This window comes from Macadamia integrifolia, chromosome 8, assembly GCF_013358625.1.
Source record: "Macadamia integrifolia cultivar HAES 741 chromosome 8, SCU_Mint_v3, whole genome shotgun sequence".
Classification (NCBI taxonomy): domain Eukaryota; kingdom Viridiplantae; phylum Streptophyta; class Magnoliopsida; order Proteales; family Proteaceae; genus Macadamia; species Macadamia integrifolia.
In genome coordinates, this window is record NC_056564.1 from 16541160 (window position 1) to 16568293 (window position 27134).

At 37.6% G+C, this 27134-nt stretch overlaps 1 protein-coding gene across 3 annotated transcripts; it reads left to right on the forward strand.

The window, feature by feature from the left end:
* Positions 1-463: 463 nt before the first annotated feature.
* On the forward strand, positions 464-24289 carry LOC122085570 (phototropin-1). Of its 3 annotated transcripts, none has more exons than XR_006142154.1 (25): positions 464-874; positions 1135-1203; positions 3011-3738; positions 3827-4009; positions 4354-4445; positions 5705-6002; positions 6079-6304; positions 6408-6478; positions 9303-9409; positions 9845-9894; positions 10023-10127; positions 10430-10489; positions 10566-10655; positions 11015-11112; positions 12633-12717; positions 14009-14089; positions 14351-14454; positions 16203-16252; positions 16855-16961; positions 17084-17206; positions 18191-18242; positions 19974-20086; positions 21770-21929; positions 23539-23646; positions 24056-24289. XR_006142154.1 is itself a non-coding variant. In XM_042654047.1 (25 exons), the coding sequence occupies exons 3-24, from the start codon at positions 3026-3028 to the stop codon at positions 23641-23643; spliced, it is 3054 nt and encodes a 1017-aa protein (XP_042509981.1). In that variant the 5' UTR covers positions 466-874; positions 1135-1203; positions 3011-3025; the 3' UTR covers positions 23644-23646; positions 24056-24289. The 3 variants fall into 3 exon arrangements, 2 of the variants coding, with proteins under 2 accessions (XP_042509981.1, XP_042509982.1); XM_042654047.1 differs by having other exon boundaries at positions 466-874; positions 21770-21910; XM_042654048.1 differs by having other exon boundaries at positions 468-874; positions 11036-11112; positions 21770-21910.
* Positions 24290-27134: the final 2845 nt, after the last annotated feature.

Below are 27134 nucleotides of genomic sequence, written 5' to 3' on the forward strand. Positions count from 1 at the left end.
ATGTTTTCATTATCCTAACCAATTGCCTAGCCATATCATTCATTTTGTAACCTATACTCATAAAGAAGGAAAACCTAACCTATGGTTTTTACAAAAGCGTACTTATCATAAATCCGTTCGTACATAGGGGATGTTCTTATAGCAGTATTTTTAGTGGAATTTGAATGCAAGTAATTAAATAATACTCACTTTAATAAACATCGAAAGATGAACAATTATATTATAGGGTTAGGACAGGTTAGGGCTGATTCGGATGCCTACTCCAAGTTTTGATTTTGGTCCCATAGTAAAATAGATTGAAATGGACTGGACCCAATCTCGATTCTGATTATAGGATTTGAAACCTTGGACCCCAACCTCATTTCTACTGTCGTGTAGCAATCCACCCCATAGTTTTAGATATTAATATCAGTCGATCTATATCAGTATTGACCATGATCAATATTGATATATATCACTGTTGGTATCGGCCAAAAACTTCAAAAAAAGAACTTTTTTGGCTGATTGGATCGATACTGGCCGGTATCATCGCATCGGTTTTGGAATTGATGATCCACACCCACTTGTCTTCGTGTTTTAGCTTTCTTATCTTGAGGAGAACGTATCAGAAACACCAAATGGGTCTTAGACTCCATGGATTCCCCTATCTCTAATCTCCACTTGTTAATTCCTTATTTGTTTTCTTCTTGTTATCCTTAATTCCTTCCTATGACTTTTTCTTCTTCTTTTTTATTTATTTTTCCCTCTAAGATCATAACTCATAATATTCTCTTCCACACCAACCCATCTCTAGTTTCCAATCTCTGAAATTCTGAAACGCCACCGAAGTGGAGCTTACTTCTATGATTCCTAAGACCGAGAAAGAACAACTCAGGTGAGAAAATTTTCTACGAAAAAGTAGATTTTCTTTTGTTAAATTTCTGGTATCATGTTTGTATCCTCGAAATATGTGGAAAGGCACATGTGACTTTTTGGCCTACAGGGATGGGCTCATGGGAATCAGGAAATATGGGATGGGATGGGATGAGCACGGAGAACCTCTCTCTCTCTCTCTCTCTCTAGAACTTTTCGCCATAAATAGTCATTTCGTGATTACTAATCTGTTCCCTCTCCTCTGTCTTCAAACGTTTACAGTTTGGGAACGTTCTTCTAAAGGAGGAAATTTGGACATTGAACTACAGGAGTTTTGAGCTTTACCTTCAGGTACTTCTTCAATCCATTTCGATCTCCTTTGAAAAATTTTCTTTTCCAGCACTATATTGTGTTTTTTTTGTTAATTTCTCATCCCATTCCTTGGGCCCTTAATCAATGGGTACTGCCTCTACCTCCATGAAATTTTCTGTTTGCTTTGGATGTGAAGGTCCGTAAGTTCGTTTAGCTTCCAATTCAGAAGAATCTGTGAGAGGGTTAGGTGTTCTTCGTTAGGATCTTTTAAGTTCAGATTGAGTGAATCTTAGTGTGCTCTGTTCATGATTTTCTGGATTCCCCAACTGTTACTTTTTCTTCATCATCTCACTATGAGTGAGAAGAAGAAGAAGAAATGCAGTTACAAGAAAAAAATCGAAAGGGAAGGCTACAAACAAAGATTATTTATTTATAGAAAAAGATTAGATCTGCCATTAGTATATCATAAGCCAGCATCCATATCACAGTCGCTTTAATTAGCGAACTACCCAGAAGCTCAGTCCCGTGTGGCGTTACCTGTTTTATTTGCTCTTTTGGGGGCAGAGATTACATCACCCACGGGTGAACAAAGTAGGTTATGCTATCAAATCACATGGCATGAAAAGGAATTCGGATATAAATACAATTAAATACATTGGATGGATGGATGCCTCATTACCAAAAAAAAAAAAAAAAAAAAAAAGAGGGAAGAAGAAGAAGAAGAAGAAGAAAGAAACGATGGGATGAATGCCTAATTACTGAAATACCCTTGTATACCATCTTTGTATGTTCAAGACTTCAAGTAATTCACAACCTTCTAAAAAAATTAAAAAATAAAAAATAAATCCTTAATTCATAACCTTACAGGCCAATAAAGTGAATCACTCTATATGAAACAATCATATTCTTCAGGAGAGGGTTTTTTGAGCTAGTGTTATAGAGATGCGCATTAATGAGGACGACAAAATGGTATTATGCAATGGAAGATAGATTATTTCATGAATAATGAAAGAGAAACACAGAAGCACTAGCAAGGTCATTTGGGAAAAAGAATCCCATCTCTAAACGCGGCCTATACACGTGCTCTCTATATCTATCTCTATAAACAAGCGACAATAGGGGACCACTTCTCATGTCATTAATAACCTTATCTTACCTTTTTTTTTTTTTTTTTTTACAAGGGTGATGACTTTCACATGTTGACCTCCCCTGGATGGTAGGGTTGCTACCTCTCTCTCTCTCTCTCTCTCTCTCTCAAAAAAAAAAAAAAAAAAAAAAAAATTGCCATCCTCTATTATGCCATTTACTCATAGAATTTTTTCACTAGGCTAAAATATCCTTACAAAGTACAGGAATTAAGTATTATACATGCAGATGAAATAAGATTTTGGATTGAGTTTTCCTTTTTTCATGGTGAAAGAAAATTTCCTCACCAATGGCATTTAAATTTTAGTTGAATCCACCAATAAATATGCAACCATGAACTATAGGATATGAAAATTAATGATGAATCCAAAGTCCAATTAAAAAGTCGAAGGAGGAAATCACCTTTCTCTACTTGAGAAGGAAAAATTCTTCCATAAGATTAATTTTGTGTTTTTGAATTTTAAAATTTTTTATTTTCTAAAATTTTTATGATGTGTTTGTGAAGACACAGTTTAGATCAACAAATGGTCAATGGTTGTCTGTGACAATATTCCGTGAGTTACAATTCCCTACTACCCACTAGATGGCACAATAAAGACTGTAGAGTCCTCCATCCCATCATTTTATCAGGAGGTAATTTTTGGAAAAAAAAGTATCCTTATCAGTTTATTTACTAAAGTCTAAAATTTGGTTCATGCAGTGTTAGAGGAGAGAGATGGATCGATACGACCACTCACCAAAAAAACCACCCAACATGCGACCCCTGCCCAGAGACCCACGTGACTCCCTCGAAGTATTCAATCCATCAGCCAGCTATGTTTCCAATTCCAAACCTACCCACTCGACCTTCCGTCCCCACTCCACGTGGCAAAACTGGGGTGACCCACTTGGCATTAAGGAAACCGAAGCATCACCGAAGCTCCCCATCCCCTCCGGCACTGGCGGTGTCGGGACGGCAGTACCGGACCAGGAGATCACCCCATGGATGGCCCTCAAGGATCCAACCCGACCACCACTGTCACTACCTCCTCTTGCAACAGAGAAACCAACGTCCGATGAATTTGGTGCCGCAGCTCAGAGAGCGGCGGAATGGGGACTGGTACTGAAGACTGACACGGAAACCGGGAAACCACATGGGGTTACAGTCAGGACTTCCGGAGGGGAAGACGCATATCAGAAAGCCGAGTCGTCTCGGAGAGACTCGGGAAACTCAGTCCCCCGGAGCTCGGACGAGTTTTCTGATGGTGGGGATGTGATAGACAGAGGGATCCCGAGAGTGTCGAAGGATTTGAAAGACGCGTTGTCTACGTTTCAACAGACGTTTGTTGTTTCGGACGCTACCAAACCCGATTACCCGATTTTGTATGCCAGTGAAGGGTTTTTCAAGATGACCGGTTATACCTCTAGAGAAGTCGTCGGCCGTAACTGGTACTTCTTCTTCTTCTTATTCTACCACCATTACTACTAGTCCAACTTACATTAACTGTCAGTTTAACTGTTTAATTTATTCTTGCAGTCGGTTTCTGCAAGGTGTGGGAACGGATCCTGAAGACGTACATAAGATAAAAGAAGCGTTGGAGAGTGGAAGGAGCTACTGTGGACGCTTGTTGAACTACAAGAAGGACGGGACGCCTTTCTGGAACCTTCTCACTATTTCTCCCATCAAGGATGATACCGGAAAGGTTCTCAAATTCATCGGGTGAGTGTTTCTGTGTTCACTACTATTTTCCGGCGTTTCCCTGTGTTATGCTACTGGATATAACGTATCCATATCCGCATCCATATCCATATCCATATCCATACGCACTTCCTCATCCCATCTCCTTGCCAGATAAGTAAGATTCTATATGTAACGTGGGGCCACATTGCAAATGAATTGGAAAAGAGGGACTGTGAACTATAACCGTCCGATTGTGATTTGTAAAGACATGACAGGAGAATCTGATGGGCCCCATGTGGATCAGTTGAATACTTGAATGTCTCAGACAGGCTTCTTTCTACCTGTGCACTTCTTTCTTATTCCATTGTCTTGGTTGTGTACAGAATGCAAATGGAGGTGAGCAAGCATACGGAAGGAGTTAAGGATAAGATGCTTCGTCCCAATGGATTGCCAGAATCCTTGATCAGATACGATGGTATTTCACTCTACTTCCTACTTTCCATATTCTTGCTTTCCTATCTCATCTTTATCCAATCAACATGACTTAGTTAGGGCCCACCCTTCAGTTAAAGGAATTGAAAATAGAAAATATGATTCCGCTAGGTTGTCCCTAATGTAACCTCTCAATTTGTAGACAAATAAAAACTGAATGATAAACGGCTATTAATCTAGATTATGTCATCTTTTATCAAACGGTCCGAACAGACATATCATCCATCCATGTGATAGAATAGATACCTTATAATATTTAAAAATATAATATATATGCATTTGTGATAACAATAATTTGATTTATCAAGTTGATCTAACAAATGACTCAATTTTTAAAAACGAACTTTGTTGAACTTCCAAAATATGTGAGCTAAGTTGCTTGTAACATAAACACATCACATGGGATCCTTTGACATCGAGATGCCCATAAAACAAAGATGCATGGAAAACAAAAGTTAATTTTATTTAAATGATAAAAATCATATCCACTCATAGGTAATTTTAACCAGAAAAAAAGATAGGGGATAGAGAATTTGGAATACGTTCACTTATGAGATTATTCTCGTATGCCCTTGATTCGGGCACTTGGAATCCATTTTCTCTCTCTTTGTATTTAATGGATTTCAATAGCCTAGACCAAAGCGTACAAGAACAATCTTGTACGTGAACCTATTCTGATTTCGTGAGATAGAAAGAGTTAAAAAATGTAGAAAACTATAAGTGTAAGTTCGAATCAGTTCCTTGAACATGAACCTACCTGTAAAGTTTTGTGATGATAAATATCCTTTTATTTTCTTAAATACCCATCCATGTTGCCATTAAGAGTGTTTAGAAGAGCATTATCGATGGAAACAAATACTTATCTATTTGACTCACTACAAATTAAGATTCCCTAATCATTGTGTTGAGTTGAATCGGTAATTACTTGTCTCCCTATGGATGTAGGCCTTCGGCCCAACCACAAACTTCTTTGTTTCTCTCTCTCTAATGCATCAGTGTTTTAAAAATAGGAATCGGTCCCCGATGATTTCCATTCAAATCAATTTGAAATCGACCGGAATTAGTCAATAATCCTAAATGATCATTTGACATGAAAACCCACCGATTCATTAGAATCTTGAAATGAATATTCTGATTCCAAACGACACACATCGGGATCAGACCGGCCGATCTGATGATTCACCGATTTTTGAAACCCTGCTATGTATTGTGATGCTTGACACACACTGATATTTTCACCAGCCCGGCAGAAGGAAATGGCAGTTAGTTCTGTAACAGAGCTCGTAGATGCAGTGAAGCAGCCTCGCCGTCTATCTATATCAATAACAACAAACCGAGTGCCATTGACAAGGAAGTCCGAAGATGGTGGTGGAAGAGCACGTAGAAACTCAGAAGATGGAGCTAATACAGCTATGGTGGCTCCACCAAGAAGGCATTCACATAGCGGCGGTAGTATTAAACCGAGAAGAAGTTCCATGGAGCGTATCAGTGAAACTCCTGAAACGAAACCCAAAAGATCTGTTCGACGTTCTTTTATGGGGTATGGATTTCTTTGATCACTTCTGATTCTAAAGTTCATCATCTTCATTTACACTTAAAAGTTCTTGATCTTTCAGGTTCATAAGGAAAAGTACTCATACTAATGTGGAAAACCTGGAAGAAAACCTGGACGTGGAAGTTGGCTCAGATGATGATGAAAGCAGTGAAGATGAGAGACCTTATAGTGTTGATGACAAAGAAAGAAAGAAAGAAATGAGAAAGGGGATTGATCTTGCTACCACTCTTGAACGAATTGAGAAGAACTTTGTCATTACTGATCCAAGATTACCTGATAATCCAATTGTGAGATTACTACAACAACTACTACTACTCTAAATAACACTTAATTAATCTTGCTTTTGATTCAAGTTTGTTCTCACATATATGTCATGGTTCAATTTCTCAGATATTTGCATCAGATAGCTTCCTGGAGTTGACAGAGTACAGCCGTGAAGAGATATTGGGAAGAAACTGCAGGTATGTACGTATACTCAGATAATTAAGTTTATTGATTTGGTGTTTTATAAAAAGGGTTGAAACTACTGCATGAGGTTCCCGTCTACGCCGTTGGGTTTGGGGAGGGTCATAATGTACGTAACCTTATGCTTTGCAAAGGGGTTGTTATCTTATTTGAATTCGCAATCACTAAGTGGCAATGGAGCAACTCTTTCATTAGGGCTTTGAGTCATTTAGTATTTTAATATGAATATAAGAAAGGGGGAGAGTTTCAGTCCTGAAGCGTTGCTCCTACACTAACGCGAGGATAATGAGAGTGCCTATGGGAGCATCAACAAGGGTGGGCTTTTTATCTTGCACAGGGTGCAGGCCAGTCATTTCATAGGGGCCGTGTCTGGGTGCAAAGATGCTCCCAAACATAATCATTTTTCCCATAAGAAAAGGTAAGGGGGGAGATCGAATGGTTTCATTTAGAAGCGAGTCCGGACCCTTTGTGGTGAGCAGTGAGCGGCAATGAGGATCCAACTATTGAGAGGGCCCCGACATGCACCGTAGTCGTTGGATGCTCATTGCCGGCTCACCACTCACTGTAGTCTTATTGTCCTAAAGTTGATTAGAATCTAAGTAACTTGCGATTGGATTTTGTACATGTAAGATTGGGGTTAATCGGAACAAACCTAGTCAATTCTGAGTTGAGTCGGCTGATCTCGATAATCTAAATCTGGTTGGTAGGGAAAGGGATCATACAAATTGGTTAGAACATGTAAGGTTATGTAGTGATCATAGCCACTAGGTCATTGTGTGCATGGTCTTGCATGATTTCTTTTCTTATGAAAATAAAAGAACTTTATTACTTAAGGAAGATAAGATAGGACATTAATGTCAGGGTTAATAATGTTAATGTAGAGCCTATTGTTCATGGCCCGACTAAGCTTTGCATAATGATGATGAGATCATTGTTGGACCTTAGCCAGAAATTGGTTTTAAATAAAACATTATGAACATCAAGCAATAGCAGTAAGGAGTTCCAAGGCCACAATTTAATGTTCCCCTCATAAAATAAATCTTCTATCTTTATAATCATTCTAGATCTCTTATATCATCCATCTTCCATCTGATGCCTACTTCAACCTATAGAGTATGCCCCCCTCAAATGTTGACCTTCAAATTTTGTCCTGTCATCATTTAATTAGCATATAATGGGAGATACACTTTCCTTCATTTATAATGGCCAAAACTTTTTGCCATTACACAATGATATTTGTCAATCTCCTCAAAAATTTTTTTTTCTTTGACATAAAACCATAGTCTACAAATACGAGGGAAGGAAGAGAAGACTTTCTAACAACCAATCATTAACGAGAAAACTTTAGTACTCTTTGTTTCCACAATTCCACCCCTAGATAAAAGCAAATGTGTCTTGATGCGCTAGTCGAATAGGAATAATACGAGAGCAGACTGTCCGAGTTATGGGTGGGAAAGGAGTAACGGAAAGAAAGTTCAAAAAAGTTTTACCAAAAAAAAAAAAGGTTGATTTACATCAACCTCCCCTATCGTTTGCCCAAATTACGTAATCCCCCACGAAAATGAGAAAATTACATTTAAACCCAGAAAGTTGACACCGTTAGAGAAGTTTTTGTTTTGAATTTTTACTAACGAAATTGCCCCTAACCATTTTAAAGACTCTCACACTTCTCTTTTACACCCAAACCAACAAGTCCAAAGAGGACGACGTTGGAGGACTATGGTGGAGAGGAGAAGAGGATATTCTGACGGGTTTTTCAGTCGATACCATGATTGATCCGAGAAAAAAAGAAAAAAGTCAGTGACGACGGGCATCGAAATCCCCCTACATGGTAACCAACAAAGACTCTTTCTGCACATGTTTTTGTTCTCTCATGTATCTCAATCCCATCGAACGGTCACCTTCACACCTCAACTAACCTTGAAGCTCTCCTATTTAACAAGAACTGATCCTAATTTCCTAATTTAAACATTTCCCTCCTGGAAATAAAAAAGGGGTTTGCTCAGAATTTTTATTTTATTTATTTATTTTTGATCTGTAATGTTGTATGAATTTTCGTCTCTATTTAATTTGTGTTCTTGTTGATCTTTAGGTATTTTAACCCATTCATCATGTATTACATTATCCAGCCTGGAGCTTAACATGCATATTGAAAAAATGTTTTCAAAAACAAAGTTTATCAAACACCTAAAAATTCGAAAATTTATGTTTTGTAACGTTGTCAAATGGTGCCTTTGTTTTCACAATTCCACCCATAGATAAAAGCAAATGTGCCTTAACCCGACAGTCGAACAGGAATAATATGATCGCAGAATGTTCCAGTAATGGGCGGGAAAGGAGTAACGTAAAGAAAGTTCAAAAAGTTTTACCGAACAAAAAAATATTAATAATAAAATGAAAGAAAAAGGTTCTTTTCTTCTCAAAAAACAGGAAGGAAGGTTCAAGAAGAACAGACACCTATAAACCTAACGGTAACCTTCAACCTTCGGCAAAAAGCCCTCAAAGATTGCAGAGCGAGTGAGAGAGTGACAGTGAGAGAGAGAGAGAGAGAGAGTGTGTGTCTGTCATGGCATGTACTTTCTCCCTCTACCTGAAGTTCATCAGCTTCGTATTGCAGCCAGAGAGGCGATGTGTAATTCGCAAGCCAAAGAATGAAAGAAATCCATTTGGTATAATGACCATTGATGCCTTTTCATTTGTTTGAACAAAGGAAGATTTGGCGGACTAGTTGATCTTACTTTGTCTAATTATGAGTTGATCAGGACTTTGTTTCTGGGATTTTTGCCCTTCTATAACATTTTCCTTAATCGATTCATGCAGATTTCTCCAAGGCCCCGAAACTGATCCGGCCACTGTGAAGAAAATCAGAGAAGCTATTGATAACCAAAGGGATGTCACTGTGCAGCTCATCAACTACACAAAAACTGGTATAATCATTACACCATCTATTTCATTCAATAAATCCACAATGTGTTTCCTCCTCGGAGGATCTCTAATTTTCAGCTGATGAAGCATCGGAATAAAATTCTGTCCAACTTAACCCTAGTTTGTTCTATTTGATTGAAGTACTAAGAATCCATGTATTTTAGGCTTTTGTTATGCATCTGAACCTTAAACTTGTTTAATTTCAGTAGTTATCTAAGGCTTCGAATACATCATAAATGGTGGAGTGAAACTTGTACTTGGTAAATTCACGATAGTTGTCACCTCTGTATAATAGAAACCAGGGTACACAAAGTATTCGCCCAATATGTAGTAAATTGTGCACTCTCTCCCTCTCAATTGTGCACCTGTGTGTGTGTGTGTGTGTGTGTGTGTGTGTGTGACAAGTACAACAAATGACCAGTTTACATTTTTTGTAGGCAAGAAGTTCTGGAATCTGTTTCATCTGCAGCCCATGCGAGATCAGAAGGTACAATCCCAAACAATAATTCTTCAAGAGTTACTGTATAATTTTGTAGCTGGCGACTTTCTTTCCACTGATTGAAACTGCTGAACTTTCATCCTTCTTACAAGATATAATTACTTGTCTGCTAACAGGGAGAAGTGCAGTATTTTATCGGGGTACAACTTGATGGCAGTGAACATGTTGAGCCGCTACACAACTGCATTCCAGAGTCTACTGCAAAAGAGAGTGCACAATTGGTCTCAACACTTTTTACATCTTTTTGTTGATTCCATTGCTAATTCTGCTTTTCGATGTATTGGATATTTCTTCCTTGTCAATTGTTTCATACACAGAATAAACCACCTTGAAAGAGTTATATTTTGATGGAATATGCATCAGTCTTCGCCCTTGTTGAAACTACCTCCAATTATTAGCCCACATAATTATATACCTTGATTTCCAGATATATGTCTCTATGTTAAACTTGGATAAGTTTTGACATCCAAATAATGCTGCGAATACCTTTTCCTTAACTGCATTTTGTATTTTTCATGCTCAGGTGAAAGAGACTGCAGTAAATGTTGATGAAGCAGTGAGGGAACTTCCAGACGCTAACATGGTGAGTCAACAGGTTAATCCATATATTCATGAACTTCCAAATCTACATTTGAATGACATATATGGGTGCCCTGCAGAAACCAGAGGATCTGTGGATGAAACATTCAAAGACAGTTCTCCCAAAGCCTCATAGGAAGGACAGCTCATCATGGAGAGCTATTCAAAAGGTATTCATCTCTTTGAATTGTATATATCCATCACTTGTTAAAATTGAATAAATTTTGATCTCAAGAAAATAGTTTTCTTTGATAAAATTGAAGACTACCAGCTTCTCCTTCTCTTTCTCATGGATGATGCTCATAGCAAGAAATGTCATCAGTGTCACACATGTACTTGATGCTGGAATTCAAAGAGTATCATTGTTCTGAATGACTTTCTTTAGCATATGTTACTGGATTATGAATTAATTTATGCCTAATTTGGCATTCACTCCTGGGTATTCTTATCTTCCCCATTAGGGGTCCCATAGACTATGATTCTTTTTGATGCTTTAGTAGAATCAAACGGACAGTTGATATCTCATCAGGTTGCTTTTATGATGATGCAGATTCTACATAGTGGAGAAGAGATAGGCTTAAAACATTTCAGGCCAGTAAAACCATTGGGATCTGGTGACACAGGCAGGTTGGTTGATTAGTTCTTCTCAATCCTGTGGCATCATACTTTTCCAGGTGCACCCTGTGGATGTTGTCGAAATTTATTTGCAAAAAGTTGCATGGTGTGTCTTGATGGTTTATCTCAAGATCATTACGAGTAACAGTTGCAAAGTTTAGCCATGGATGATCTATCCTTATCCTCAAGAATCATTACAAATAACATTGATAAATTTGGCCAATTTAAGCTTGAATTTAATATTTCCTTGTGTACTGTCAATTTGAATCTATACATCTTCTAGTTTAGAATTCATTCTACCCAAGCCTGCACCCAGCACTGGTCAAGAAAGTTAAGAAGCATGATGCATATTATACAGTTATACACTTAATTTTACATTATGTTCTGCTCTCAGATTCAATTGCTAGAACACGATTCTGCATCCTGGTTTCTCATATTGGGATATGGCTGTCACCAACATCAACTATGGTTTAAACAAATTGAGGTGGACAAATGGATGTCTAACATGTGCCTTATGACTTTTGAACCCTGGGTAACACGAGCTGTAAATATAAGAATGGGTGACTAGCAACCTATTTTTATCCAGTCTTACAAACACAATTGATGCTAATCTATTATTGTACTAGATAGGATGAACAAATCATGAGCCATAATTCTCTGAATTGTATGCTGAACATGCAAATCATAGTTTTCATGGCGTCTAGGCAACCCAAGGCATTGGAGGGGGTCTAGAAGCAAGGCGACACCAACGAGGCACCATGCAATCAATGCACCTGGACGCCTGGGTGATGCCTAGGCAACTATGATGCAAACTAGCACAAGAGTACATCTCAGCACCTTGAATTTGAAACACGAAGGAATTTCTTTCAGCCTGACACTGTTGCATTGATACGGTTAGAGTCATTAGACTGACTTGGGAAGCTGGCAAATCATGGATCCCAAAACTTGAGCAATAAAAAGTAAGGAGAGGGTTCCCTAAAAGGCAGCATGGCACCTGCACCGGCGTGGGGGGTGGGGCAATGAGAGGACTAGTAGAAGCATCAGCAAGGGTGGGATTTCCACCTTTCCAGAGGGGCAGGGTGGTCATTTTGCTCCCCAGTCCCCACTATGTTTGGATGTAAGGGCCACACTGCCTTTTAGGCTCCTTTTTTCCTAAAAAGTAATTACTATAGTATGGGCTATCTTATAAGTATTTGTGTATAGGAATAGACAATTGCAAGTTAAATGAGATTCTTACTATTTGACCAAAGAACTTGTTACAGTGAAAGACTAAAGTTGTAATCCAGGGAAGATGTTCATTTATGTCCCCCATCTGCCCCAAAAAAAAATTTCAGGGGGTGTTCCACTGGTTCTCTTTGTTACAGTCGAAGAAAAAACACATATATTTCATCCATATAGCAGGAGTTCATGAAATACTGGTTTTGGGATTTCAATGTGCAACTTAAGCCTTTCATTTCTATTTTCCTGAATCATGAATTCCCCTTGATACTTTGAAAGTGAAAGATAACTTTTTGACCCTTCCTGTATGACAGTGTGCATTTGGTGGAATTGTGTGGAACCGGTGAATACTTTGCAATGAAGGCTATGGATAAGGGTATTATGCTTAACCGCAACAAGGTATTACAAGCTTTGTGTCTGGTTCTTTGTACTCCCATAAGACATTGGACAATATGTGAAAGTTCTTACATCTTATGTGTGGTTGATTGGTTGCACAGTGCATTAGCTTCTATCCTGCAAATGCTGCTCTTCTTTCTTCTCTTAGTTGGTCATGCTTATGTTCAGACTTAATGAATTACTTGTTCACTTGTCAGCTCTGATAGTAACTGTTTCCCACCATTACTTTTATATGTAGGGCTAGGATGAATTGCTAGCAATGAATAAAAAAAGGGTGTACAAAGTGTGCAAGGCTCCTGCCACTGTGGGGTTATGTATGCAGCCTTTCCCCGCCTCATGGAGAGGCTGTTTCCTGACTTGAACCCGTGAGCACTTGGTCACAATGGAGCAACCCTATCGTTGCACCAAGGTCCACCCTCTTTGGTAGCAATGAGTATTACATGAAATATTAGCACCTTCTTTATGGTGATAGCTATAAAAATTTGATAGTTAACTTTTTCTGCCACTTAATATTTTTGTTTGAAAGACTTAGAGAGACTCTCAGCCAACAGGAAAAGGGAGAACTAGAGAGAGAGAGAGAGAGACGTTACAAAATCAGACCCTCCTAATCTCCTATTTATATATTCACATATAGAAGCCCTAATACAAGTGGAAAGACAAAAATGACCCTAATAGACGTTACAAAATATTCGGGTTGGGGGCTTCCCCCCCCCCCCCCCCAAACTCTCCAGTCTACTCAGTGGTGAGCGGGACCGCTGAAGTTGGGGAAGAGAGAACAATACTTCCGTTGCTAATAACACCAGAGTCAATTTCAAACTTCTGTTAGATTGAGATTGATGGAAAATTCTACATTGGGTGTCAAATATGACAGACTGAAACATTTCACTATGATCTAAAATGTGTTGGAAATCTATTTCTGAGCTCTAACACAATCAGCTCTCAGGTTTTACTCCAATTCGTTTTTATTGTTCTGTCCAATATATTTTAGAAGCATGATTAGAGAATTGGTCACAGTCTCATTATCCAGAACTGTTGATTTTCACTGTGTGCTTTTCCCAGTTAAATGGAATAGCAGGAAACACTTTGCAATAGATTTTAGAATAGTTTCCCGTTAGGGATGTCTAGGCCTATCCAGTGATCAATCTATCTGCGTGACTATCTCCCTTGCATAAGAATTTATAGTTATGCACGATATTTAGTTTTCACCTTTTTCCCCCTTGATATTGGAGTCGCTGTTGATATTATGCATACATTTCCCTTCTTCCCTTTATTTCATTTTGTTCCTTTGTCACAGGTCCATAGAGCTTGTGCTGAAAGAGAAATTCTTGACATGCTGGATCACCCTTTTCTTCCTGCATTATATGCTTCTTTTCAGGTCTGTTACTCAAATATATGTCTGTTGCATGCATTTCTGGAAGCTTAAACCTATAATTTGAGTATTTAATATAGTGCATTGACAGTTTTTTTGGCTATATTGCAACTATATATTTTTCTTATCAGCTCGGCTGTGTGATTTGATTTATTTACCATAAAATTGCATATAATGTCAAACAGCTACCAGTTCAAGAGAATATGCCAATAGCATGCCCTTACATTCATCCTAATTTGATGATCTTCTGAATGACATATTCTGCAGACGAAAACCCATGTTTGTCTGGTAACTGATTACTTCCCCGGTGGAGAGCTCTTTTTGCTTTTGGATCGGCAACCCATGAAAGTCCTTAGGGAAAACGCAGTAAGGTATTGTTTCTAGTTCAATACAACTCTGGCACTTGCAGCAAATCATAATAGCTCTATGAATGTTTGTAATGCACAACTCAGCTCAACTCTCAGCTCAACTTGACTAAGTGTAATACTGTCCCACAGTTCCACTCTACTAGTCTACTGTGATTGGACCTTGGCTCAGACGAAGCCCAAAATTTAACTATTATCTGTTGAGGTTTTTTATTAGATAAAATAGACTGTATTACATTTTGTATATATGAAAACGCGCCTAGTTATTAATTTATTATATTGGCTTCGTTGTTATATTATATCTGTAGTTAGTAATACGTAAGTAACCTTCCGCACTTAAATATTCAAAGCAGAACCCATTCTTTTTCTTTTAAAAACTCAGATTTAAATTGGGCATGGTCAGCCTGAGCATAGTGCAGGCCCAGCCCAATGCAACCCAGCCCGATGTTTCACATTCTCAGGTGGCTTACATCTACTGGGTGCCAGCCAAACCAATGTGCAGCCTCATAATGCATTCACTTATGGGTAAAGACTCTCCTATCTTCCGATTCATTCATTTTTGTTACTTGACACTTTCAAAAAGCCCAATTCAAAAAATTCCTGGTTTCTATGTGCAGCTCTATTTTAAGTGCATATGTTCAGTCTTTTCTGTGTGGCAAGTCATTCATCCTATGCTACTAGAACTTTGAAAGACCCAAGCCTGACTGTTTACTTCTACGTTCAAATTCCATGCATTGCTTCTGTAGCCATCCATCTTAACATTTGCCTCTCAGATACACACATTTTATGGTTGTCCCATGTTATGGTGCACAAAATTTTATTGAAATAATAATGGCTGCTATTATAGCCGCTTTTAAATTTTCCCCTGAAGTTAACAGTAAATCCATCATGCAATACTTTAGAAGAGCATCTTAACTCGCTTCAACTTGTCCTAACTCTTCGAAACATTTCTCTTTAATTTAACCAAGAAAGTTAAAATTGCAGTTTTGGGGTTTCTCTTAGTCATCATTCTTAATCTTAACAACTGCCACATTTCACCAAAATTGCAGTTGACATCTTCTGTTTCAGTCCAGCTTAGCTAGATAATTTAAAGGGGAACCCAAAATCTTTGCTGACTTGGCAGTTTCCCCTCTCGTCTCCTGTCCTCTTAATTAAAGTCATATGACAAACAGACATACACCTCCTCTTGCATATGCCTAGTCAATGCAAAGAGACACAAGCTCAATGCTGAGCAATGGCTGATAACACAGTTATCCCCCTTATAATTTTCTAATACTAGTTACTGCTCCATCATACATATCTTTAAGTTGATATGTTTACTTGACACTCCTCTCTTTCCTATAACCTGCTGATCTTAACTCTCTAGACAATTTGCTTTCTCTAGGTTCATGAAGTCCATGTTATTTTTTCATATTTTCAGTCAATTTTATTTTTGCATCAAACATTGTTCGTCTAATAATGTTGGTTATTCTTCCATGGGGCATCATTATTGTATCTGCCATTATATGGTGGAAACTGATGCTAAATTTCCGTTGAAAGAACTCTTATTTTTCAGTGCCATTTATTGAACTTTTTCATTGTCTTTTGATTGATGAGTGCCATACGAGCTCATGTTACCATTCTGAAAGAAGAATTCTGACAAACAAATGAAATCAATTTGTTAAAATTGTGGCGCCTCAGTCAAGAATTTGTTGTCAAAAATATGAGTAGCCTAATTAATGTCTGGATCTGACATCAGTAGTTGGCAATTGCAGATTCTATGCTGCAGAAGTAGTTGTTGCTCTAGAGTACCTTCACTGTCAAGGTATGACATTTGTTCATCATCTGCAATTTTTTCCTGTCATGAGGAGACTATCCATATGAACTTGTTTATGACTACTACAGGAATGCCAGCAGGGAAGCAACTTTGGGCAGCCAATGGGAAACTTTGGGATCCAATTTTTGAGATACGTCAAGCCACGCCTCAGGCTTGGCCCTATTCAAAATTTATTGATTTCCCAACCTAGTTCAGCCCAAGTTTCACCCCTAGATGGTAGGCTAAATCATGCCAGTGGGAAAAACAAAACCTACATTCTCCTTATCAGAAGTCCATTGCGGTAAGCGTGTTTCAGTAAGTTTTGGAGGTTGCTTTACCCAAAGCATCCCATACCTTCCCACTGAAGTGTTCAATAAGGAGGCCGTGAAGGTTATGTATACCTACTCATGCCAGTAGGACTAGCATACTTCATGAATATAACTTTGAGAACTCTGGGATGGAACTCCCTTTTCTGTTGGATGAGATTGAAAATCCAAAGCTGGATCTGTAAATTTTATGATTCCTTAAAAATGCTGAAAGAGTTATTTGATATATCAAATTTGAAGTGTTTGAAAGTTTGAAGATGGTGCTATTTTTATGATACCGTACAGGTATAATCTACAGAGATTTGAAACCTGAGAATGTCTTACTCCAGAGCAACGGCCATGTATCGTTGACAGATTTTGATCTATCATGTTTGACATCTTGCAAACCTCTGGTAACTATATAATGCTTCTATGGTTCAATCTTGATTATATTGGTTTTGGATATTCTTTAAATGGATTGACGGAATATTGCACTCTTTCCACATAAAATAAAGGTTTACCATGTTGTTTGCAGCTTTTGATTCCAAACATCCAGGATAAGAAAAAACAAAAGAAAGGCCAACAACCTCCAATCTTTATGGCGGAGCCAATGAGAGCATCAAATTCTTTTGTTGGAACTGAGGAGTACATAGCACCGGTTTGTGTACTTCCAAGCCTTAGATTTGGTCTTCCAGAACAAATATCTGAACTTTATTTAGTTTGTGGTACCAGCTTGTCTTCATCAAGTAAAGAAACATTATCATTGCTTGAGCATAAAAAATATGACCAAGAAAAAAACCCGCTGCAAAGAACGTTATCCAGGATGAGAAAGCGGTATTATTACTGTGCATGTAATTTTGTGTTTTCAGTATGTATTATGTGTATGTTAAATCGCAGGGGTTTGTGTTTGTTATGTATCTGTGCATGTCTGCTTGTGCATTGATAGTTGCGGATCATGAATAATGTTCTCCTGGGGCCTTGAGCTTCTAGTCATGCTGCATTCTTGGCTTTTAAGGCTTCTCTAAAGCTGGTGAACATAGAAAAGTAATTTCTTGCCTTCTTCCAAATGTTATCTGTTAAGCCATGGCCAGTAGCTTGCCACTGGGGACAAAAGGAAGGATTACTCCCCTTTTATAGCTATTATTCTTTTTGTGCAACGCCCACCCCATTTAGTTGGGATAAGGCTGAGTTGTTATATTCTTTTCACGGAACTCTCTCCTCCACCTCCTAAATGTTACACAATGAGAATTCAGCTAGAATCTAATCTACCTAGCAGATAATGCAATCACAAGATTCATATCAGAAAAATATATAACTACATCAGATGCCTTGGACAGATTCATATGCGGTAAGCAATTCCAGTTTAAGTATTAGATTGGATGGTCATCTTGCTAAAGCTTACATGAGTGATTGCTTTCTTCATATTTCTACCATGTGGAGGGTTTTGTTTCTTCTGGGGCTGGGTCTTTTTATGGAGGGTGGGGAAGGGGAAAGGAGCTAGGTCCCACAACTTGAGCAAAACACAAATTTTTTTTATTGGGCCATGAGCTATAGAACTACCATAGAACTTTCTAGTTTATGGATCCTTTTTCTTATTTGTACAGCCATTGTTTTATGATCAAGATTTCAATTCTTTTTGCAGGAGATTATAAGTGGAGCTGGCCATACTAGTGCAGTTGATTGGTGGGCTCTTGGTAAATTTTTTTAATTTTAGTTGACAGTTATTGCAAATTGGAAAATTTCATTCTCCCTTGTCCATGGAAGAAGCTATCCAGTCCATATGAAATTTGTTTTACAGATCTTGGTGTGATTAATGAGTTAATTCCGAGATTTGTGTCTATATTTTATAGCTTCGTACCATAGGAGGCGCAACATTGAGATTTTAGAACTATTCTACAAAACCTGATTAATCAATTGCTCATGAAGTTCTCTTGTTCCTTCAAGTTTCTGGATAAAAAATGCAATAGCTATAAAGAATAACAGAAATAAAATAGGGAATCTTTACCATCCATTTCACTGAACAAGGATGATAGTTTTCTTTTTACCTAATATTGGTCGTACAATAAATAAAGTGAGGGATCTTTACAAGCCAGTTGTTCTATTGTTGGGCACAAAATCCATAGGTAGCTCTTTGGAAACTTATTTTAATAGGAAGACATGTCTAACGCAGCCACTGGCAATAGGAGTTTTTTCTGAACTTGGTAGATTTAGCACCAGATGCCATGGTAGTTATTTGTCTAACTGAATATCAAGGGAACTTGTAGAATTTCTTCAATATTACTGATCCTTTGATTTAGCCTGTCATTTTGAAAGGATGTAGAATTTCCACCTTCTACAGATAATCTTCAAGTGTTATTTTCTGTTTAGACCTTTCTGATTCCAAAAACTTCATCAAAATTCACATTTTCTAGTGCTTCCCTTGTAGGAGATGTTTGCTGTTGTATCATTCATATTCTTTCCACTCCAGGGTCTGTCTTCAGGTCAAGCTCCTTGTTTGGAAATGGTTGGAACTGTTTGAAAAATTTGTTTATCAGTATGGTATCCTGACTTACAATGAATATAGGTTTTGAAATTCAGCTTTATAACTGATCCTTGAATTGGACTTTCATATGTGAAGCCGTGAAGGCTTAATTTCAAGTTTTAGGAAGTGAAACTTAGTATTTACCGGAAAAGGAAACAGAATTGAAAGAGTTATTAAGAATATAGAGAATACAAAGCTCATATTATGCTAATCACCGGAATGAAGATGTATTTCGGATTCTTACTGTTACTTAAAAGTTACAAAAACAAAAATGCAGTTATATTCTGATGTATAAGAAGGGCCATCTGTTTTTTATCATCATCGTTGCAAACTTTGCACTCATAAAATGGATTTCTAGTAAATGGAACGACTCATGGATACAGTTTCTGGTGTAACTGTCAACGTCAGACAATTTGCCTCACTATCTGGGGACAATTGACCTGTCTCCTACCATAAAACATGAAAACATTGAAAATTGGGGTAGATAAAAGATTAATACAGAAAAAGAACTTACAAATCAATAGTAGTTCAATGTAATTAAGGGGGATGAGGTAACACAGTAAAATTTCTTACACTACTTTGTTTTAAATTCTTATAGCAACAGAATCCCAAAAACACTTTTCTTGGTCTGCATTTAAGAAGTTTCTGAAGATTTGATGTTTAATAAATGACATACTATTTCTGTTTTGATACGCTTATTCTGGTAGATGAGATAGATAAGTGCATAAACATAATCTGGGGAGAAACCTTACGTGATCATTTATAATATAAATTAAATTGTTTTTTTTTACAGTCCTCATATCCTATGTATTAATGTAAACATTTTGACTTCCTGAGATTTATATTACTGCTTCCTAATTTGTATACTACTTTTGACTGCTTGACTTTATGACTACCCTGTCAGGAATTCTTCTTTATGAAATGCTTTATGGATATACACCATTTAGAGGAAAGACAAGGCAGAAAACTTTTGTCAATATTCTTCACAGAGACCTTAAATTTCCAGGAAGTATTTCAGTAAGAGCATCTTTCTACTCTATCATTTCCTTCTGTAGTCAATGACCATAGAATACCTTTATCTGTTATATCCTGTCATTTTTAATATGATTTCGTATAATTTTTACGCTTTGGAAATTTTCTAATATTATATTGAGAACATGCAAAGCCGAAAGAAAAGCACCACAATTACTGAAAGGCTAATAATTAGGACGTTAGGTTTTGTGGATTGGAAGAACAACAGACTTTTAACTAATTCATTCCCCATGTTACATAAACTACCTATTATGTTAAGAAAACTAAATCAAGTAAAAACAAAGGTAAGCAATAGCCAAGAAATCAACTTTTTTGGAAGGGAAGAAAATGGAGCAGCCAACTCCAGTTGAATAAAATATGAAAATTGATTTTTTTTGTTCATTGTTATACATTTTCATTTATAAATTTCATTGGACACTCTTTGTTTATTCTCATTGTTATGATATTTATAATTTGCAGATGGATACTGTAAAATTTAATGTGATATTCTATTCCAAGACAATGCTAGAAAAAACTCATGTTGGCAAAAAAGTTAATAATAATAATATCCTAAATTTTAGTTATGGTAATTATAGGGGAAACGACCTCGTTATCCTTGTTGCTGTCATGAAGTTATGTTTTCTTGCCATGTGGCAAACTTGGATGGGTGTGTATGTGTCCACGATAGAGCACCCCACATCCATTCACTGGTCAAAGTTCAGCCTTGAACATGCATAGGAAGAGGTTAAAAAAGTGGGTTTAAAGTTTCAATATATTAGAAAAATGCCATTTATTGTAATGGAATCTAATGGCATTTCATTAGTTTTTATTGCTTTTGACCCACTTTAATGCACTTTCCCTACTTGTTTTGTCTAAAGCTTGACCAATGAGATGGCTGTGGGGTCTTCTATCCCATGGACCCACCCATGGTTTCTAATGTGGCAACTTGTGACATATGAAATTCAAAAAAGTTATTTTAAGTGTAGGTCGTAGGAGGTCTTTTTTGATGTATGTTTACCGACAATCTCTGGAAACCAAATGCAAATGTCTCTGGCAGAGTTTGCATTAACAGACTGGTAAATCACTTGGGCACTGGCCATTAGCCTTTATGCTTTAACTGTTAATTGGAGTTTCTGTGGCTTTACTAGAAATGTTCGAAGTATATTCCTGGAAAGATTGCAGAAAGCACTAACAGACTGGTTAAAGGCCATTAGCCTTTACGCTTTTAACTGTTAATTGGAGTTTCCATGGCTTTACTAGAAATGTTTAAAATGCAGTATTGGAAAGAATGCAAAATGATGACGCATGAAAGGTGAGAAATAATAAATCTTCTAAATTCATTAAAAGAATAGCTGGTAGCTTCCAGTCAGTCATATGCTTGTTGAGTTGCATACATATATGCTAATATGCGTGTAATCAGAGCAAGACATGGCTGTTGAACATACTGAACATTCCATTCAGGGAGTTTTTTTTATCATACAATACTTCAAAGTTACTTGTCAATGAATAGTGTCTAAATATAAATAGGATAATTAAGTTTTATCTTATGAAGAGTTTCATTTAATACTTGTGGAATATCGAAGTGCCTCATTTTCTAGTTTAGGAGGTGAGAAGATACCTTTTTCTGCTTTTCTAATAAAATTTCACAATGATGTATAATGGGCATAAAAATATTTTTTTTTTATGCAGGTAAGTCTCCATGCAAGGCAGTTGATGTACCAGCTATTGCAAAGAGACCCCAACAGAAGATTGGGTTCACATGAAGGAGCAAATGAAATAAAGCAACACCCATTCTTCCGTGGTGTAAACTGGGCTTTGGTTCGCTGCATGGTACTTATCAGTGTACTTGGTACTTTTAACAAATACACCTTAAAATAAAAATCTGCACTTCTGAACTTTTATGAGCTAATCAAATTTGGTTCAAGGATGGAAAGATGGGAAGAAGCATCTTTCTTATACCTTTTTTTTTTTTTTGGTGGGGGGGGGGTGTTGGGGGCGGGAAGGAAACATCATTCCTATTTGTGCCTGTCATGTGAGGCATTCAATGGTTGTGGGCCTGAGAAGTCAATTTCTAGTGTCTTAGTGGCTGGATCGTTCCAAAGATGATTGCAAACAGCTGAAAACCTGCACGAGATGGATGACTAGAAGCTCTTCTAGGAGGTCCTTGCCACATGGTGGTCCATGCACTTCATTTTTGTTACTCCAGAGGGAGCTTCGTTTTTCCATCTTTCAAATCCACCCTAACATTTTCTAGTTGTTTTGAGAGTCTGGAAACCGAAATACTTTTCTAGATTTTGTGAAATATTGGCAAAATCTTGAACCTTGTGCTCACATAGCAGCTAAGATGATGTGGTTTAGATCCTTTGTTAGGGAGCTTGGCTTTCTGATTGGCAAACCTATTGATATGTTCTATGATAAACAGAGTTATTTACAATTGCTAGTAGCCCACTCTTTCTTAAGAGGACTAAGCATATTGAAGTGGACTGCCATTTTGTTCAGGATGCTGTAATGAAAGAAGTTGATTTCCACCATGTTTGTGAGCTTGAGTAATCAATTTTGGAGGCTTTTTACTGAAGCTTTGTTTTGAAGTGTATTTTTCCAAGGGGGTTCCAAGCTGGGCATGGGTGATACTTATGCTCCAGCTTGAGGGGGGTGTTAAGTGTTATGTAATGTGACTTATGGGGTTATGTGATGTTTGTCGGTTCTTTAAGTTAAGGGTAGTTTGTCATTTTATATTCTTAAGTCCGTTTTGTCATTTTAGGTTGTAATTGCTTCTCTGTTTGTTATAAATAGATCCCCCCCCCACTCCACGGTTTTAGTATTAGCTCATTACTCAAACCGGGGGTTGTGTTCTCTCTTCTCCTCTCTTCCTCTTGTCCAGGTACTAACCTGGTTATTGTCTGTTTACACAATCATGAAGACAAAAGTTTCTCTTTTTTTTTAATTCTATATTAATTTCACTTCCCTTCATTTCCCTCGACTTGCAAGTTGCAAGAAAAATTTTAAAGGGAAGGGAAGGGAAGTGAAAAATTTTTAACTTGAAAAAGAAACTTTTGTAATCATTACTTTATGTGATTGCATATACTATTTAAATTTCTTACCATATTAAGTAATATTAAGTAATGATACATTTTACATTTTATAACAGAAGGTTTTGGATACAAAATAAAGTGAAATTTAATAGCAAACTGTGGAATGATATGGAGTTAATGATATAATCACATGGGGTAATGATTACAAAAGTTTCTATTTTAAGTTTAGAAATTTCATTTTCCCTTCCCTTTAATTCCCCTTGCAACGAAACAGAGCCTGAGTGAAAACATAAACTAATTTTGATGGATTATAAGAAATGAAATTCTATTTCTGTTTAGTGGAATTCCTAACTGTACTTGTTATTGCTGATGCATTTTCCATTGTTCTCCTCACATCTGAGATTTAAAATCTGATATTGTTTCCAGAGTCCTCCTCAACTTGATGCTCCCCTTTTTGGGACAAATGATGCTGAAAAGGAAGTTAACTTTCTCGATCCTGAACTTCTGGATCTACAAACAAATGTTTTCTAAGAGGTTTATTTCCATCTCTACTGTGTTGCATTATTTAGTAGGTTTATACTTTCAAAAGGACCAGAATACCAGATCAATGGATGTGCATGTCCAAGAGACTAGGCAACACTATTTGAATCCCACCATAGTGACAATGTGGTGCTGTATCCTGCAGCGTTTTCTCCACGTGGTGTCGAAGTTCTAATGAAGTGGTGACCCATTTGGTTTGCATATGATTTCTTGGACCTTGTTGAAGGAAACGTTGCACGTACCATCTAATTATGCTATTATTCTTGTGCTGCTACTATTGTAGCAGTATTATCAGCAATACTTGTTATAGTTTTAGACGTGTCCCCATTGAAACTGCAGTTTTTACTTTGTTGGTGTGGTTTTGTTGATGTAGCTGAAGCTAATTTATTTATTTCTGTTCCAGATGGCAAAATTCAGAAAACATCTTCTGTTGTGGAACATAAGGATTTGGACAGCAATCCATCTTCTGAGGAATCACATCAAGTACCCTTCGGATTTGTATACTTTAATGGAGTTTGGTAACTCTGATTAGATTAGGAAAATGCAGCATCTTCGTTGTTTTGCCATTTGAAGTGTTCATCCTATGTTGAGTGCTACCTGAATGTCTTGGTAATAAAATTGTTTGTATTCCTCAGTCTGTCTCAGACGCACACACAAAAACCAAATGTTTAAAAAGTTGGAATCGGACATAGGATCAGCCTACATCCATTGTTATTGGGATTGGATTGGAATTGACCAAAATCTTAGGTTCCCAAAGATCTGTGGTTTTTTAGAGTTATTTTATTCAAGTCTTGTAGATCTAGCTACAGGAGGTAAAAGGAGAATTGATTCAAAAAAGGGTTCTCAGAATCAGGATTAATCAGAATTGAGGTTAGTCTATTATTTCTCTCTCTACCCCCACTGCCCTGATGTCTTTCCTCCTCCCCTGCCCTCTGCTGCCTCTGGTAACCCCCTCCGCCCAGATACACAGTGACCCACCCTTGCTATCCCTGCAATTGAGCATCCAGTCACTGCGATCCCTTGATCCACGGCTCTTGCGCCACCTACACCCTGTTCCAACTCTTACACCTTCTGCTATTGTCATGGCTACTACCCCTGTTCGTGAAACTCTGCGAGATGCATGACCACCACAACAATAGCGACGACCTATGATCACCTTCCCTTCCACGCCAGCTTTCATCTCCTCTTCCACCCAACTCCTCCCCTTCCTGAAAGATTTGGGAAGTAATCTGTCATCCGAAGATTGGCATATTAATTGAAACAAAATGATAATATCAGGTTGAGAATGGACTACACGGTAATGAAATGGACATTTGGATACAGAAGCATGAACACGAGACCGGATCAGGCTCGTTCGTCCTTGGTCCATGAATTTGTCACTCTCTCTCTTCATTTAATAGATTCTCGTACATAAACCTGATCCAAATTCGCATGGAAGACCTCTCAAAATAATTGATTATATGATGATTCAAAGCACGTTTGGATACAAAAGCATGAAGACCAGATACAGAGCACGTTCCAAGGGCCCTTTGAATTTCCCTTTGTGGTGCTCTTTGTTCATCCCCTATTTTCCTTTGAAAAATAATTGATTGCTTTTTTTTTTTCCATAATAAATACAAAATTAAACGATTGCAGGAGCCAGGAGGCCCAGGACTCACGAGGGAATAATAAACCCTAATGATAATAAAAAAGTGGTCTGTTTACCATCATGTTCATGTTCCCTCCGTTGCTTACCATCATGGTTCTTTATCCTTGTCTTTTTCTCAACTCAAAACATAAAATTTGTGGGGACACATTTTCTGTCCGAGAGCGTTCCTCTGCGTCTAAACACGGCCAGATGCGAAGCCTGTGTTTGGTTTGCGTTCTCAGAACGCATTCTGGGTATAGAATGCATTCTAGACCAACAAAGTTGTTATTTGGTATGCATTTTCATTCTGAATTCCTAGGATAGAATCAATAATGCCCTCCATTCTGGAACGGGCCGAAAGCTCCATTCCACATTCTCGTTTTAGTTCTCGATCCCACTTGCGCTTTGTCTCTACAAATCTCTGTGTTGTTTTGATGAGATTTGTGGAGGCAAGAAAGGCTTCTCAGGTTTAAAATTTGTCTATCAAAAAAGAAAAATGGTTCTAAGAATTGTGTAACTGGCACCCAATTTTGATTGCTCAACCTCTAACCTTCCCTGTGCAAAGGACAACAATAGTATCATATCCTTTGCAGATTTTGGAGGTGGGTTTCGGGGGTTTGGTGTTGGGATGCTTGGCTGACAGAACCATTGGACATTAAACCAAAACTAGAGCTTTCATGGTTGGGAGTTCCCGATTGTGCTCCCCTTGCAAACATAGGATGATTATTCACAATGATTTTGATCAATTTCGAGATAAATTGTTTTCACCTTTTGTTTCTCACACCAAAACCCCTCGTCATTGATTGAATTGAGAATTGAGATGTCTTTTCTACTGAAGATTAGACACCCATTATGTGTTCGATGAAATGCCTGAACATCCAAAAATTTAATAAAATATTTTTTACTAATATGCATCCAAACAATGTTCTCATTCTTAGTCAAGAATGCATTCCACATCATCAGAATGGTAACACACATTATCAGAATGGGAATGCATAACAAACATAGTAGCAATGATCATCGTGGTCCTGGTTGATGCCTAAGTGTACATTCTCATTGGTTAGGGTGGATTCGACTCCTCTTTTGAGCATCCATCGCTCTAGTTTTGCCCATGGCTACCTAGGTGAGGGTCAAATATTCATCATGCAACGATCCAACGGTTCTTGGTGCCTCATTCTCCACGCTTCTATCAGTGCCTCGTTCTTCACGTTTCTCTCAAAACATTGGATCATCGCCTCACCACGTGATGCTTTCCCAAATAATTATGGACCGATCTGAGCGATGGGCGTTAAGGAGCCAGATCCGATTAAGGTGTTGGTGCAGGGGTTATGCTCCCAAACAAAAAAATTTCTCCATTTTTCAATTTCTCTATGTTATTCTACAGATTTAAACAAAAGGTGGAGGGGGATATTAAGTGTGGAACTGAGGCTCAAGATTGAGACCTTAGGGCCTAAGCTCCTACCAAGCTAGATGGTTCCAGCTGTGCACCTTTTGAAAGGTAGCAAGATATAGTTTCGAAAATCCAAGATTATCCTTATAAACAGGAAAAACAAAAATCATGGAAACAATGTACAATTGTTTCAGGAGCAGGATTTTAAGATAGAAATCATAATCTAAATTGGGTCCAGCCAATACTGTTATTTCGTTCTAAATTAGCTTACACTTCTATCCCTTTCCATCCCCCATTCAATGGTTGAAAGGCATGATCGTTTGCAATTTTTTTTTTTTATTCGACAGGATTGTATATATACAAGGACCTAGATAAAAAGTAGAAACTTAATTTTTTTCATTTTCACATTATTACTTGATTTTATCAATTACAAACTTTTCCTATTTCATTTTAATAGATAATGTT

Excerpts from the sequence above, each read along its gene's own strand:
- LOC122085570 (XM_042654047.1), top strand. The coding sequence starts at position 3,026 with ATGGATCGATACGACCACTCACCAAAAAAACCACCCAACATGCGACCC. Across the intron at positions 9,410-9,844 it reads CATCAACTACACAAAAACTG|GCAAGAAGTTCTGGAATCTG; the intron begins GTATAATCATTA and ends CATTTTTTGTAG. Across the intron at positions 16,962-17,083 it reads TGACATCTTGCAAACCTCTG|CTTTTGATTCCAAACATCCA; the intron begins GTAACTATATAA and ends TGTTGTTTGCAG.